Source organism: Kogia breviceps, chromosome X (genome assembly GCF_026419965.1).
Source record: "Kogia breviceps isolate mKogBre1 chromosome X, mKogBre1 haplotype 1, whole genome shotgun sequence".
Classification (NCBI taxonomy): Eukaryota; Metazoa; Chordata; class Mammalia; order Artiodactyla; family Physeteridae; genus Kogia; species Kogia breviceps.
The window spans coordinates 127,160,101-127,177,321 of NC_081330.1; the positions used below are offsets into that span (position 1 = coordinate 127,160,101).

The 17,221-nt window shown below is 43.3% G+C and overlaps 1 protein-coding gene across 6 annotated transcripts in view; it reads left to right on the plus strand.

The window, feature by feature from the left end:
• Positions 1 to 17,221, plus strand: part of MID1 (midline 1) — a 394,966-nt gene that overhangs the window by 335,025 nt on the left and 42,720 nt on the right. For all 6 annotated transcript variants that reach the window (XM_059050103.2, XM_059050101.2, XM_067023069.1 and 3 more), the window contains exons 5-6: positions 2,249 to 2,397; positions 11,000 to 11,127. In XM_059050103.2, the coding sequence (XP_058906086.1) occupies positions 2,249 to 2,397; positions 11,000 to 11,127 (277 nt within the window). The remainder of the gene's footprint in view (positions 1 to 2,248; positions 2,398 to 10,999; positions 11,128 to 17,221) is intronic.

The following is a 17,221-nucleotide window of genomic DNA, read 5'->3' on the forward strand; positions in this document are numbered from 1 at the left end:
GAGAAATAAGTTTTACAAAACTTATCTTGCCCTTTCTACCAGGAATGCTTTCTGCTACCTTCTTTTCTCCTCTCCTCTTGCATTTAGTTTTTTGAATGCTAATCCTGTCCATTCATCACCTGCAGATCAAAAAACATTCATTGCTTGTTAAAATGCAGATTCCTGCCACCCTGCCAATTACAACTCCTCACCTAGGATATGCGAGTGCTGGCCCAAACATCTACAGTTTTTCTTTAACAAAGGCCCCCGGCTGATTCTTGTGCACACCAGGTTTGAAGAGCTCCAATCTGGTATATCAGATGGAATTGTACGCTGAACTAAAATTAAAATTACGCCAACAGTTTTCTGTAAAAAAAAATTCCTGTATTTTCAAAGGAGGCTCTCATTTTGGCTTGCTTCAACTTAGGCATGATTTAGGGTTTTTTTTTTTTTTTCTTCTTTCTTTTCCTCTTATGTCGCTTTTAATTTCCAGTATCATGATAGAAATTTGTTAAAAAAGAAGAAAATGGAGTGCAAGCATTTTTCCATTTGTCATCTGTGTGGTCACTATTGTTAGGTATACCGAAAGGACATGAAGTTATTCAAAAGGAATATTTGGTCCTTATTTTGTTGTTGTTGTTAGAATTGTATGAAATATCTTCAATTCTGCTATGTAATTGAAAGCGTTCTTTATGTTATGTGATTAAGTATTTCTTCCTCGGACAATTTCTTATGGATGCGTTCTGATATCTTGAATTGGACTTTGTGCCTTTCTTGGCTTTACCTCTGGATATAATGGTGTTAGCAGCTGAATTCTATTTGGTGTAAAATAAGTGTTATTTTATTCAACTAATGAACACAGTTAATCTGCGGTGATGGTCACTATAATTATATACAATGAGGTAAATCTTTTACCGGGCTTAAGATAACATACTCTTTGCCCCAGAGGTTTGACACTTCATTTCTCTAAGCCTTTACTTTCAAGAATCTTTCTCACTCTTGCCTGCAGTCTTGTGGCTGATGCCTCCCGATTCAGCCTTCATTTCCTTTGTTTGCTGTAGTAGGACAGAGCTGAAATTGGACAGTCCTCAGAGGCCTCAAGTCCTGACATCTCCTTCCTTCCTTTTCTTCGATTAGACTTGCGCGGGGACGATAATGATGACTTGGAGAGAGGAGGAATTTTTTGGAGTTAGCAGGAATTCTGGAGGGGGCCTGGGCCAGCCTTGTCTGTAAAACAGATGAACTGGCCTCCTCCCTCCCCTTTCACCCAGGGCTGTTTTCCGTTCCGGAATGATCAGAAAGCCGGCCAAGACCTGTCCCGGGCTGTGTGCACCGGGGCACCAGGCGCACGGCAATTCCAACGAGCCGTCTCGTTTGAACTTGGCTTCTGGCCAGAGGGCTTCATCTCTGAGCACATTTCAAACAGCAGAGCAAATGGTCAAGTGGGTTACCGCGGACTTATATCTTGGCCTGCCCCAGAGGCTATGGTCAGTTACGCTTGAGGGTCGTTTGCAAGCAAGACGGAATCAGGAGTTGGAATGGAGGTTGGAACCAAACGTGCGTTTTTATCCCGACTGGGAAATGCTTATCAAAATAGTTTTAGTTATCAAGTAAGCACAAAGTGCCTGGAAATGACGTTCCCGGTGAGGGGAAATGGCCCAGCTGTGCTTTTTTTGGCTTTCTCTCATCTGTTGAACAGGAAAAATATTAATCAATGGAAAAAAATGCTCCCTTTCTGTTAATTTAACACATGAGTTTGAGATAGTGTGGGAAATAGTGATACCTAATGTTTTTACATCGCGATTTCATTACATGAACGGCAAAGAACTTTTTAGAAAATGGTTTTGACCTAAGGCGCATGTTTGCACCTGTAGAGGTGTTTTATTTTCTCAGTGGCCCAGCTGAAAAGTTGAACTAGAGAAGGTTTCAGGGTTCCCTACAATCTTACGGTAATTGCGTGAGGGAAGGGGTCCGGTGGCGCTCTGTAACTCACAGTGGGCAACGCCTTATTCCCCCATCAACAGGGAAGCAATTCGCAATTCAGGGTTTCCTCTTAAAACAAATTAGCAACACTTCTCCAAGGAGATAAAGAATAGCTAAGACAAGAGTGCCATAGCTGGGATTTCCGTCTTTCTCCGCCTCCCTTTTGAACGGTTACTGAAGGATGCCTTGCATACAATAAAACGCACACACCGGGAGGGTCCAGCTCGATACATTTGCACTAAGCGAGCCCACCCGTGTAACCATCTCCGTGCCCCTTTTGTTCAAGGTGATGAGGCTTCGCAAACTGGCTCAGCAGATCGCCAACTGCAAACAGTGCATTGAGCGGTCGGCGTCACTCATCTCCCAAGCGGAACACTCTCTGAAGGAGAATGATCACGCGCGTTTCCTACAGACCGCGAAGAATATCACTGAGAGGTGAGTGCAGGGGGCGCTGCTGGGAAATTCTCTCGGCTCCTGGGCTCCTGCGTCTGGGGTGTGATTGGTTGGCCTTGCCCTGCCTTGCCTTTGTTTGCGCTTTCAAGGCTGAGTACCACAGAGAATAGAGGCTTTGAGGTGCTTTGTTCCAGCTAAAGATGCTTCCCTTTGACATGTCAAAGCCTTTTCAGTATCAGCCTAGAGTTCAGGGCCTTTGAAACAAGAGTCCTCCAGTTAGAAAGAATAAAGTCAGCCTGCTTTTAGTGGGGGAAGAAAGCATATAATGGCACAAAACAGCATTTACTGTGACTCTCAGACCTGATCTTATCGTATGCTTGATAACAAAGCATCAAAATGAAGACCAAAACATAAAAGGGAATCTTTTCTTCCATCTCAGGGTTTATCTAGTTTAAAAAATCGCCCAGGTGTTATTCTCTGTTAGGCCTGTTTTTGTTTGGTTGAGAAGCTTTGCCTCTCCTGAAAGGTCAAGGCCGACTCATGTGGCAGAGAAAGAAAGGACAAAACTGTCAACTTCATACCTCCGTCTTTTAAAATATTCTTTATTCTGTGGTAGGGGGACATACAAATGACATGATTTGCATGGGCAGGTCAGCAGTGAAACTGACAGGGGTCAGTGTGCCTTCAGTACTCGTACTTGACGGGCATAAAATTCCTCACCTTCACTGATGCAAACATCTATGGCAATTCTTGTGGAGCCCAGGAAAAGCACCTAATGCCACTTAAATGACATCTCCAACCAATGCCAGTGGCCTTGACTCTTCATTCGCTCAAAGTTTCAGAGTCACCTGATCCTCTTCCAAAGCCATAATGGAAGAGTATCCCTAGAAGACCCCCCAGACAGCTCCTTCACGCTGGTCTATTACCCTAGAGCAGGGGAGCAGGGGTCTGCAAACTTTGCCTGTAAAGGACCAGAGAGTAAATATTTTCAGCTTTGCAGGTTATCAGGTCCCCATCGCAACTACTCAGCTCTGGGTAGGTCTCCAGCAGCCTAGCATAGATGGAAATCAGTGGGCGAGGGTGTGTTCCAATAAGACCATTGACAAAAACAGGCGGCGGCGGGCCAGATTTGGCCCTTGGGCGGTACTTTGCCAACCTTTGGCCTAGGGCAAAAGATACCATCTTCTGACTTGAATTTCTTCGCGGAAGGAGAAAGGAAACTGATGCTTATGGAGGGCTTGCTTGTGTCGCATACCGCGCTAATTCTCAAAATACAGCGTAGAGGTAGGCAGTGGTATTTCCGCTTTCACTGTTCCTTCAGTGGGAGGAGGGTAGAGTATCTTTACAACTCTGGCCGAGCATCCAACCGGCTTCTTTGTGTTACTTCGTCTATTTGAGAAAATTTCCTCCGAGACTGGTTAGATACTTATCTCTTCCAAAGCACGTGGATAACAGCTGGTTATCATCCCGTTTATATCCTTAAAATGATCTCCTCCCCCGTCCAAGAGCGGCCAGCTTCTTTCCTCGTGACGCGTAGGTTCCAAGTATTTAATTGCCTTCGCGGCTCTCAACTGCCTCCAGTTGCCTGAAATATTCATGCTAACGTTAAAAACTGCAAACAGCACTAATACTCCAGTGTACCCAGGACACTCTACTAGACAGCGTGTACCCTTACGTCATGGTTTCCAACTGGGATCCGATAGTACTTTTCTCCAGCTATAAATTGTGAGATGTCCAGATGAAACGGCTAGTGTGAGCTGCCTGTCTCAGCAATCCCTAAAAATCCGATCCAGTCTAACACGAATAAATCCTCCCCTAGCAGGGGGGAGAGTGTGGCCCCATAACAGTTAAGAGAGAACTTAACTGCAAGTGAAGACCTGCATCTGAAGTCTAACGCAAGCGCATGGATGCCCACATGTGATCTCCCTCAGACCCAGCAGGTCTGGACCCATTCAGCTCTACCTCTCACAAGCCCGTCTCATCAAGAACAGAAACGTGACCGATTGCTCTTTCTACAACTGAGTTGTAGCATATACTGTATTCTCAAGCCTCACTAATACACAGTTCTTCGTGTGATTGTATGTACTTGTCGAAAATGATGTTAAATTAGCAAAACTCTTCACTAAACCCAGGCTTAAGAAAGTTGGCCCACTGCTTATGAGAAGTCTAAACTTCCATCAAATGTGAATACGTAGTGCCTGTAAAATTTTTTTTTTTTTTTTTTTAATCTGGTACGCGGGCCTCTCACTGTTGTGGCCTCTCCCATTGCGGGGCAAGCTCCGGACGCGCAGGCTCAGCGGCCACGGCTCACGGGCCCAACCGCTCCGCGGCATGTGGGATCCTCCCGGACCAGGGCACGAACCCGTGTCCCCTGCATCGGCAGGCGGATTCTCAACCACTGCGCCACCAGGGAAGCCCCGTAGTGCCTGTAAAATTTTGCTAGGAGCCCTTGTCCCTCTGTTTCTGCATCCTATCTCTTTCTGTCTCTATTTGTCAATCCTCTTGGTCAATTCTTGAGCCCTTTTCCCTTTCCAGCAATTAGAATATAGTAAAAAGGCACTGGGCTTGGACTTGGAATTTGGAATCCTGGGTTCAAATCCTAGAACTGTCACTTTTTGACTCTGGTTCTTTGGGTTTCTCCAAGAGCTATTTTTTTAAAAATTTCTTTTTAAGTTTATTTTCTGGCTGCGTCGGGTCTTAGTTGCAGCACGCAGGATCTTTTTTTTAATATATAAATTTACTTATTTATATATTATTTATCTTTGGCTGCGTTGGGTCTTTTGTTGCTGCGAGTGGGGGCTACCCTTCATCGCAGTGCGTGGGCTTCTCATTGCGGTGGCTTCTCTCGTTGTGGAGCGTGGGCTCTAGGCACGCGAGCTTCAGTAGCTGTGGCACGCAGGCTCAGTAGTTGTGGCGCACGGGCTTAGTTGCTCCGCGGCATGTGCGATCTTCCCTGATCAGGGCTTCAACCCATGTCCCCTGCATTGGTAACCACCACGCCACCAGGGAAGTCCCGCACAGGATCTTTCGTTATGATGCGTGGGCTCTTCATTGCAGCGCGCAGGCTTCTCTCTCGTTGTGGCGCGTGGGCTCCAGTGTGCAGGCTCTGTAGTTGTGGCGTGCAGGCTTAGTTGCCCTGCGGCATGTGGGATCTTAGTTCCCCGACCAGGGATTGAACCGGCGTCCCCTGCATTGCAAGACGGATTCTTAACCACTGGACCACCAGGGAAGTCCCCAAGAGCTATTTCTGCCTTAGAAAACTAGACTCATACTAGCTGCCTCTATGAGTAGTTGTGATAACATTGCTGGCGACTCTTATAAACAGGCCTTACGTGTTGTAGATAGTCCATAATGTTTGTTGGATTTATGTTTTCATATTCCTTAACATTCTTCTCTAGAATGTGACTTCACAGTTGTGTTTACTACTGTGTCTGCCTTGGGCTTTGGCACCTGTGTATTTCTAAACCATCTGTATTCTTCTAGTCAAGGGTGGAATGCCCAGAACAGACTTTTAATCCTGCAGGCCTTCCTAAAGTGAGAGTTGGATGTGATTTTTCTGTGTTGTTAAACCACTTAAAGTGGATATGTTCGCCTACAAGCTGAATCAGACCACAAGTTTTTCAATTCAGAAACATCAGAAAACCCCAAGTGGAGAGAGAGCCTCAAGTTTTACATTGTAGGAGATGCATATGCTTTGGAATCGAGCGCTTGGCTCTGTGCTAATTGCTCAGGAGTGATTACGGGTAGCACTGGGGCTGCTCCCTAATACTTGTGAGTCTCATTTTGCTCATGTGCTCCCAGGGGGCAGGACCCCTAGCCATCTTGTTTTCACCATTATGGCCCCAGCACATAGCAAACTGCCTGATCTGAATGAATGTGTGAACAAATCTATAAAACAGGGCCGATTATTCCTGCCTAATATGGTTGCCATAGGGATAAAATGAAATAATGTGGTAAAGATATTAGCCGAGTTCCTGTCTCAAGGTGAACTTACAATAAATGCTAATTTCCTTCCTTCCCACTCACTAAATGGATGCAAATGGACTGTATAACATACTATATTCTCAAGCCTCGCTAGTATTATAGTTCTTGGTGTGATCCTATGTGCACTTTTCTAAAATGTTGTTAAAGAGGCAAAACTCTTCACTCAATCCAAGCATAAGAAAGTTGGTCTACTACTTACGAGACATCTAAAATTAAAATCATTTTTAGCAGCAAATTATCTGTATCGAGAGGATGATAAAAAGAAAACTCCCTCTGAACAGTACCCGTTTTTCAGAGTTCCTAGGAGGGACTCAGACTCCACTGGATGACTCCTCTGTCCTTCACTGCCATAGGCAATTCAGGGATCCAACAGACTTCCCCAGAATACAAAACCGAGAACTCCAGTCATCAACTGGAAAGATGGCACTTGATTATAAGAATGAGAGTGCATCTGATGAGTGATTTTTGAAATGTGTTCTACAGGGTGTTAATTGGTGTTAAAACAGCAAGGTTCCAGGGTCAAATGCGTTTGGGAATTCCTGAGCTGACTAAAGTAAAGCACATTTTGTTACTGTGAGAGCTCACCGGATTTTACCATGGTGATGTGCGTCGTAGCCCACCTGCCCAAGAGAGACCCATTTAAGTGCCATTGTCAGGCGGTCGGGCATGGGGCAATATTAAGCGGGAACGGTAGAGCATCTTCCCCTGGTGTTGACTGTTTGGCAGAAATCTTGGAAGCACTCTAGCTCTAGACATGTCTTCCTTCCAGAAAACTGACCCCATGTGGCTGCTAGCAAATGAGTGTCATGGCGATTAGGGGCATCGAAGTCAAAATAGAAAGGGGAAGTAGCATGCAGCCCACCCTATTAAGTGTCAAGGTAGGACACAATGCCCTTATTTGCTCCAGTATGTTAAGAGCTTGACGCACACACAGCCACAAGCATGTGCACACATATTCCCGTACACACACACACACACACACACACGACTGTAAAAGCACAGAATTGAGGAAGTGGCATGTGCTGATGGCCCTGGTGGATTTTGGCAATTTATCTGAAAGGCCAAGAGATAGGCAACAAGGATTTGGGGAAGAAAAACATAGCCTAAAATGTTGGAGTTGGCAGATCTCCGCTCGCCTGTCAGTCCAATTAAGAATTTGAAATTGTAGCCAAAGATAAATATCTTTCCTTCTAGCAGAAAAAATGTGTAGGTGTTAAAAGCTGCAATCATCTCCAAAGAGTCTTGCTGTCAGTCTTTGCCTCCCAGGCTTAGGAACTTTCAGCCTTTCTGTTCCCACTCTACAAAGTTCCCACCATGACGATGTCAGGCATTGTCAACAGTGTCCCTTGGCTAAAGCATGGTTTAGTTAATTCTTTGTGGACCATAGAACCAGGAGAAACTTGGGAATGAAATCTATTTTGGATGAACCTGAACAGCTTGAGATTATCTGTTTAGAGCATTCGAGATCTCCTAACCTGGTGAGCACAAGATCTATGCCCCGCGGAAACAGCAGAGAAACACAATAGAAAGTTCGGTGCTTGTTTCACGATAGCTTGGTGCAGTTCTCCCTGGTGGACATCATGAAACAGAAATAACTGGGGTTTCACTCTGAAATTTTTATTCGAGGACTTCATATGGCACTGTAGCATTTCTTTGAACCTTTCTGCATTGATGAAAATATTTTGGGCTCTTCAGTAAATGACATATTTGAAGGGCTTAGTCAGTCAGTATTCGTTGAATATTTGGTGACTAATCCTGAGACCTGTGTGAGTTTGAAGGAGTTTTTGTGATTACAGGTCAGTAAGGAAAGCGTTTTTTAAGTCCAGTTTGACCGTCTGTGAAAATTGCCTAGCAACCACCCCTTTATCCATCAGTCTGAATTAGCAGTTGTTTGTCATAATAATTAGTCCCATTCTCTTGGGTGCAGTAATTAGCTAATAAAATCACACAACTCTGCTTGTCACTGTTTCCTGGTGAAAGGATCAGGTGGTGAAATTAGATTCTCCACCCTCATTCAAGCACTTGAAACTCTTCTTTCCAGAGTTTATTCCTCTTCAAACTGTCATGTATGGATCTCAGTATCATTCCAATTACTACATCGTTGATTATCTTCTCTACTTGCATCCCTATATAGCACTGAATATGCACCAGAAGTACAATTATAGAAACTTTATCTCTAAGGATTTTGAGCATTTTATAGGTGTAACTTTCTCATTGAAGTGAAATTTGCATAACATAAAATTAACCATTTTAAGGTGACCAATTCATTGGCATTTAGTACATTCACGGTGTTGTACAATTCCTGCCTCTATCAAAGTTCCGAATTATTTTCATCACCCTAAAAGAAAACCCAACACCCATTATGTAATCACTCCCCATTGTCCCCTGCCCCCAGCCCCTGGCAACCACTGATATACCTTCTGTCCCTATGGATGGGCCTATTCTGGACATTTCATACAAACGCGTCATACAATATGTGGCCTTTTGTGTCTGGCTTCTTTCACTTAGCATGTTTCAAGGTTCATCCATGTCATAGCATATAGCAGTATTTCATTCCTTTTTATGGCTGAAAAATATTCCATTGTATAGATGTACCCACAGATGTAATTTTTATAGCCAAGATACATTTCTTTATAAAACCCAAAACTTCATTAAGAGATGCAAGAGGAGATGTACCTTTTAGTGTAACCACGTTGAAATTTTTCTAAATTAAATGGAAGAGTACAGACCTAGAACTCTCTTCCTGGCTGCTGCCAGCTAGCTCTATGTATAAATGAGCATCAGTGCTCTTCATTAGGAAATAAGTAACTAGGTTATGGCTAAATCATTTAAAGGTGGTGTCTGTGCTCAAAAATTCCCAGTACCCTACACAGTATCCTGCACATAGTAGGTCCCTGGTGGTGTTTATTGAACTTCCTGAAATAACTAAAATCAAGATTATGAGTCTAGCATAGTTTGATGTGCTCAGAAGTGGTTTACATCATCCCATCATTTTCTTGTTCTTAGAAGAATCACTTGCATTGTTAATTCGTCAAAATGTTCTGCTATTAATCATAACTTTCCCAATCAACGTGAGAGTCCATTGCAGGAGACCGATACATACCAAGAGCTTGCTTTATAGATTGTAAACGAGAAGTCTACCTAGCAACCTTAATGAAGAGGAGAAACGGTGGACTCATCAGGGGAATTTGTGAGAAAGCTCATGTATATTTTCCATGGCATCTGCTGGGAATATGGTGCAAGAACATGAAGACAAGGAGAATGAAAACGAGCCTGACAAAAACTCCTTTTTTAGTGTTTATTTTAGGGAGAGGCTAGTCATTGACTAAACTAATGCAATATCTGGAAACATTCTTTTTTAATCTTCACTTTGCCTTTTATGCAGCTCGAAATTTGGGAGACTCTTCTTTGAAGTGGAGCAGGGTCGAGTCTGAAAGGAACAAACAGTTTCCCAGACAGATGTGTGAAGAAATGCCTGGAGCTATGTGCTTCTCGCTGGCGTTAGATGTGCGGGAGCCAGAGGGTTAAATATACAGCAGTGTGAAATATGAATATTCTTTCGCCTCCATGGGGAATTTTTTCCCGATAGTAAAAAGGAAGGGAGGAAGCCATTCTGCTGTTTTCCCAGTTCCTCTGCCTTCTCTCGTAGCCATTCCGAGATTTTTCTTAAGGCTCACGTGTGAAAACAGCACTGGTTTTATTTTTTGACATTTTAAAAATTTATTTTCTTTTAATTGAGGTATAGTTGATTTACAATGACGTGTTAATTTCTGCTGTACAGCAAAGTGAGTCAGTTATACATATATATCTACATTATTTTTTAATATTCTTTTCCATTATGGTTTATCACAGGATATTGAATATAGTTCCCTGTGCTATACAGTAGGACCTTGTTGTTTATCCATCCCATATATAATAGCTTACCTCAAAAACAGCACTATTTTGGACTCCCCTGGTGGCGCGGTGGTTGAGTATCCGCCTGCCGGTCTTCCCTGGTGGCGCAGTGGTTGAGAGTCCGCCTGCCGATGTAGGGGGACGTGGGTTCGCTCCCCGGTCTGGGAGGATAAGATCCTCCGGTCTGGGAGGATCCCACGTGCCGCGGAGTGGTTGGGCCCGTGAGCCATGGCCGCTGGGCCTGCGCGTCCGGAGCCTGCGCTCCGCAATGGGAGAGGCCGTAGCAGTGAGAGGCCCGCGTACTGCAAAAAAAAAAAAAAAAAAAAAAAAAAGAATCCACCTGCCAAGGCAGGGAACACGGGTTCGAGCCCTGGTCCGGGAAGATCCCACATGCCGGGGAGCATGTGGGAGCAACTAAGCCCGTGCGCCACAACCACTGAGCCTGCTCTATAGCCCGTGAGCCACAACTGCTGAGCTCGCGGGCCACAACTACTGAAGCCCACGCGCCTAGAGCCTGTGCTCCGCAGCAAGAGAAGCCACTGCAACGAGAAGCCCACGCACCGCAACGAAGAGTAGCCCCCACTCGCCGCAACTAGAGAAAGCCCGCGGGCAGCAATGAAGACCCAACACAGCCAAAAATAAATTAAGTTTTTTAAAAGCACAATTTTTTAAATGATATTTATTTTCCTTTTATTTTTTCACTCCTATGCAGTGATGGTAAAAGCCAGCTTGACATTTCTAAAAAGTTGTTTTGTTTCAATTATAGAGTCTCCATGGCAACGGCATCATCCCAGGTGCTAATTCCTGAAATCAACCTCAACGACACATTTGACACCTTTGCCTTAGATTTTTCCCGAGAGAAGAAATTGCTAGAATGTCTGGATTACCTTACAGGTATTGTCTTTTGTGTTTTCTTTAATACTGGGTACGTTCAGTGATACAAACTTTGCCACTTGATCAGTGTCCTAAAACAAGAGGTGTGGGCTTCTGATTTAGGAATGAAGTCTAATATTCCCGTAGAACATTTTTGGTATTCCTTTGGTTTGTTTTCGGTTTGTTTTTTTTTTTTTCCAAGCAAAATAATACAGCCCAAGACTAAACTGGGGACAGAGGCAAAAAGAGAATCTCGGTCATTGAAAGCATGTTTACCACCATTTCCCGCACTCTCGGCTTGTGGGTACCACACATGATACCTCTATTGGCCATCAGAGACGTACATGAGGCGGCGTGGCTGTTTTCCATTTCACGTCAGCAAGGCAGATGACTCTCACAGTGCCTTGGCAGAGAAAAACTTAGCAGCTAACTCTAATGGGGTATCTACCCTGCTCTGGCTCTTTGTGTTTGTTTATCTTCCCAACATCGAATTGAGGTGAAGTATTATAATCCTCATTTTGCAAACGACAGAGGTCATCCATCTTGCCGGAGGTCAGATAGCTAGGGAGAGGCAGAATTAGGATTTAGCTCAGGTCTGTGCAGACTCCAAAGACCTCCATACTTTCTAGTAAAAGACTGAATTTCATCTTGGCAAAGGTCACCATGGCAGATGTCCCAAAAATCACACTTGTATTCCTGGTGCCATGTTTCACTTCTGTGCTTTCTGATAGGCATTTTGGTGGGGGGTGGGGTCAAGCTTAAAAAACAAAAGCAGCCATTATGAAAGAAACCTCTGGCTACTCCTGTTCGTAACCATGCTTCCAAATTTTTCTTAGCCGTCGACCGCTAAGGCAAGAACTGACCACGTTCGCTCATAGAATGTGGACTGTTTAGATGACTTTATTTGTGTTATCCAAAGCCGCGGGTGCCGCGGGGAATTCAGAGAAGCTCCGCATATACAGTGAAGCCAGCTGTGTGTGCCACCTTCGAGAGACCACATCCCTAGCTTAGCGCGGCACCAGTGTCTCCACTCTCATTGTGTATGTGTGTTTGTGGGAGAGCAGTTGGGAAAGGGGAAGCAGGGGAGACGGAGCATTGGGTGATGTTTATTTTTACAGTCTGTGGTTAGAAAGCAAAGGATTTCTATGTTCAAGGAGCACTGTACCCAGATCAGTGTTTTTCTTTGCCTGCACCCGAGGTGCCGGTTTTCGCCTTTGTGCATTTGCAAGGGAGGCGGGTCACCCCAGAAACATCTTCTTATCGTAGGTAATTCTTTCACACCCTACGATGCCTATGAAGGAAGAAATAAGTTGACTCAAGAAGCACGTCCAGTAAGAAACCAAACTCGATTTCAACTATTTATGAATGTAGCTTTTCACTCTGAGATGTACCTCAACTAACACTATGCCACAGAACATTCTAGGATGATAGAAACACTCTGCACTGTCCAGTAGGGTACCTGCTAGCCACGTGGGGCTGTGTTGAAAATCTGAAATGTGGTTCGTGAGTTTTTACTTTTGTTTCACTTTAATTAAAGTGAAATGTAAAGAGCCACACGGAGCTCGTGGCTACTGTGTTGGACCGTGCAGGTGAGCCTTTCTCGGGCTGAGATGCGTTTTATGATGGCATCCTATTAAAAATCTCCTGTTTTCTTATATCATTTGGGAATGAGTGTGGTCACAGCAACAGAAGGTCCAGTTAGCAGTGACTAAACCCATCAGACAGTGTTCCTATCACAGACACAGGAGAACAGAGGCTTCTGTTGCCGTCCAGGGCTGGGCAGCGGTTCAGTGATGACTTCGGACACCAGGCTCTTTGTCTTTTTGTGCTCTGCCATCTTCACCGCCTTGCCACATGACTGCATAACTACTCCACCTCCAAGCGTTATGCCCAAGTTACAGACAGAAAGAGAGGGACAGACGGGAAATGATGACCAAAAGCTCTGTCAGCCCAGTCTGCTTATGAGGAAAACCAAAAGCTTGCTCAGAAGCTCCATCTAGCAAACTTCCACTTGTGTCTGGTGGGCTAGATCCATGTCACAAGGTCATGCCCAAGGGCAGAGAAGACTGAAAAGTGTTTGGCCGGGCACATGGCCATTCTGCACAAGATCAGTGTCTTATTCTCAAGAATGTCCTCCCCCTTCCCCCACAGTTGTCTCATAGCATTTCAGTAACGTACGCCCATTCTAATCGCTATGTGAATGCCAGAGTACTGACTGCAGGGCAAAGTGTGAAAGTAGTTTGCGCTAACTTGTAGCGTGTGCGCCATATATCATCCCGATGGCTGTTTATGCCAAGCTAAAGACCATATGGGGTACCTGCTATTATGCCTTCTTAGCTGTCACCCTGCAATACAAATTTGGACCATTTCTAGACATAACATCGATCCTGGCCATAACATACAATGCTTGGCTGATATTGCCAAGTCCAAATAGTTTATCAGACATTCGTAATCAGGAAATGAAGTGTTTGTGGAGTATTAGCCCACCATTTCGTGTGTCCTGTTTATGATAGAGGCAAGAAAGTAACAGTTCTGGTATACCAATTGCATGAATATTGAAACTGGCAGCAGGCTGCTGTTCTCGTTGACTGTAAATTGGATATTGACTTTTCAGGACAAACCCATTGGTTTTATAATCAAAACAGGGTTAGTCTGCCTGGCTGTGAAAACAAGATTTTTTTTTTTCTCCGCCTCTGACATGCCTCTAAATGGTATGTCAAGTGAATAACGCAGAGAGGTGACATTCCCTCCCTGATTACAACCCCTGCCATGTGTCTCCCAGCTACCTGCCTATTTCAAACACAGTGTTCTTTATATTTAATCATACATTGCAATGCAGAAAGAACCAAATCTTTCTACGATGGTTGATGGAGAAATTATTCAATGAACTGTTTAGATGACGGGAGAATAAATATTTCTGCGCTGATGCATGCAGGGTGATCCCACACGAACAGGGACCACACGGACAGTAATAAGCATGTTTTATGATGCAGCTGGGCCTCCTCCATGGACGGCGTCTCTCGATCGGTATCACTTACTCATCCAAGTCACAGCACATGGCACTAAATGTTTTTTTTACTAATAAATTCTACCATTTTTTTCATTTTTTAAAAAAATTTGAGCTTTATTGAGGTATAATTGACAAATAAAATTGTAAGATAGTTAAAGTATACATCTTAGTGATTTAAGTTTTGTATTTTTGGATCTTGTTTAAGAAACCCTTCCCCATCCTAAGTCACAAAGATATTCTCCTGCTTCTTCCATTAGCCTCATTGGTTTACTTTTCATTTATAACTTTAAGCTATCTGAAGTTTACCTTTGTATTTAGTGTAAGGTAGGGATTTAACTGAGTTTTTCTTCATATTGTAAACCAGTTTTATCAACATAATTTCTAAGCAATCTATTCCTTCCTCATGAAGGTGGCTTTGCCACCTTTGTGGTGCTGCCTTTTTTGCACATCAGGTTCTCTGTATCATGGGTCTATTTCCAAGCTTTCTATATGTCTTTTTTTTTTTTAACTTATTTATTGGAGTATAATTGCTTTGCAATGTTGTGTTAGCTTCTGCTGTATGACAAAGTGAATCAGCTATACGTATACATATGTCCCCACATCTCCTCCCTCTTGCGTCTCCCTCCTACCCTCCCTATCCCACCCCTCTAGGTGGTCACAGAGCACCGAGCTGATCTCCCTGTGCTGTGCGGCCGCTTCCCGCTAGCTATCCATTTTACGTTTGGTAGTGTATATACGTCCGTGCCACTCTCTCACTTCGTCCCAGCTTACCCTTCCCCCTCCCTGTGTCCTCAACTCCACTCTCTACGTCTGCATCTTTATTCCTCTCCTGTCCCTAGGTTCTTTAGAACCTTTTTTTTTTTTTTTTTTTTTTTAGATTCCATATATATGTGTTAGCATACGGTATTTGCTTTTCTCTTTCTGACTTACTTCACTCTGTATGACAGACTCTAGATCCATCCACCTCACTACAAATAACTCAGTTTCATTTCTTTTTATGGCTGAGTAATTAATATTCCATTGTATATATGTGCCACATCTTCTTTATCCATTCATCTGTCGATGGACACTTAGGTTGCTTCCATGTCCTGGCTATCGTAAATAGCGCTGCAATGCACATTGTGGTACATGACTCTTTTTGAATTATGGTTTTCTCAGGGTATATGCCCAGTAGTGGGATGGCTGGGTCGTACGGTAGTTCTATTTTTAGTTTTTTAAGGAACCTCCATACTGTTCTCCATAGTGGCTGTATCAATTTACGTTCCCACCAGCAGTGCAAGAGGGTTCCCTTTTCTCCACACCCTCTCCAGCATTTGTTGTTTGTAGATTTTTTGCTGATGGCCATTCCGACTGGTGTGAGGTGATACCTCATTGTAGTTTTGATTTGCATTTCTCTAATGATGAGCAATGCTGAGCATCCTTTCATGTGTTTGTTGGCAAGCTGTATATCTTCTTTGGAGAAATGTCTATTTAGGTCTTCTGCCTATTTTTGGATTGGGTGGTTCTTTTGATATTGAGCTGCATGAGCTGCTTGTATATTTTGGAGATTAATTCTTTGCTTCGTTTGCAAATAGTTTCTCCCATTCTGAGGGTTGTCTTTTTGTCTTGTTTATGGTTTCCTTTGCTGTGCAAAAGCTTTTAAATTTCATGAGGTCCCAGTTGTTTATTTTTGTGTTTAATTTCCATTTCTCTAGGAGGTGGGTCAAAAAGGATCTTGCTGTGATTTATGTCATAGAGTGTTCTGCCTATGTTTTCCTCTAGGAGTTTGATAGTGTCTGGCCTTACATTTAGGTCTTTAACCCATTTTGAGTTTATTTTTGTGTGTGGTGTTAGGGAGTGTTCTAATTTCATACTTTTACAGGTAGCTGTCCAGGTTTCCCAGCACCGCTTATTGAAGAGGCTGTCTTTCCTCCATTGTATGTTCTTGCCTCCTTTATCCAAGATAAGGTGACCATATATGTGTGGGTTTACCTCTGGGCTTTCTATCCTGTTCCATTGATCTATATTTCTGTTTTTGATGACACTAAATCTTGCATGTGGATACTTCAGGAGACAGATGTATAAAGTCATATTCCAGAAAGAATGCTTTAAGGGCTCTGTAGAGCCCTTGTATCTTAATGCACAGCTTTCTTTTTTCAAGTTATCTCTTTTTTAAAATTTACTTTGTTGAAGTATAGGTGATTTACAATGTTGTGTTAGTTTCAGGTATATAGCAAAGTGATTCAGTTATACATACACACACACACACACACACACACACACACACATAGTATCTGCAAGCTTTCGGCAAAACCCGAACGAACTTTTTGGCCAACCCAATATATTCTTTTTCATATTCTTTTCCATTATGGTTTATCACAGGATATTGAATATGTTACCTGAAGTATACAGTAGCACCTTGCTGTTTATCCATTCTATATATCATAGTTTGCGTCTGCTAGTCCCAAACTCCCAATCCATCCCTCCCCCACCTCCCCTCCCCCTTGACGACCAGGAGTCTATTCTCTATGTCTTTGAGTCTATTTCTGTTTCATAGATAAGTTCATTTGTGTCATATTTTAGATTCTACATGTAAGTGATATCCTATGGTATTTGTCTTTCTCTGCCTGACTTACTGCACTTAATATGATCATCTCGTAAGTCCATGGCACATGGCATTATTTCATTTTATGGCTGAGTAGTATCCCTTAATGCACACCGTAATGCAGTGGCTGCCGCAATACTGTTTGTGGAATTCAATAATCAACAGACTAAGCTGGGCTAACTGACTTTATGCCACAGATACAAAAGTTACTTGTTTCATACGATATTTGTCCTGCATGTATCATCAAGTGGCAAAGTGCAGAGTACTAAAACAATTAAAGTTTTAAATTTTATCATTTTCGTAAACTTTCCTCCCTCTTTGGGTTTCTTTAGGACTCATCCATCCCAATCAAAGTATCCAGCAGGAAAGAATTCTCTAATAGTGTAAGCAAACGTTGCTCCTCTTCTGTCGGATGCAGATATATTTCTCCTTTTGAAGTTAGGTTCTGGTGTACAGAAGAAGGGAAAAAAAGGCCTGGATTGACGCTTTAAATCAGGGCTCGGCAAACTCTGACTATAAAG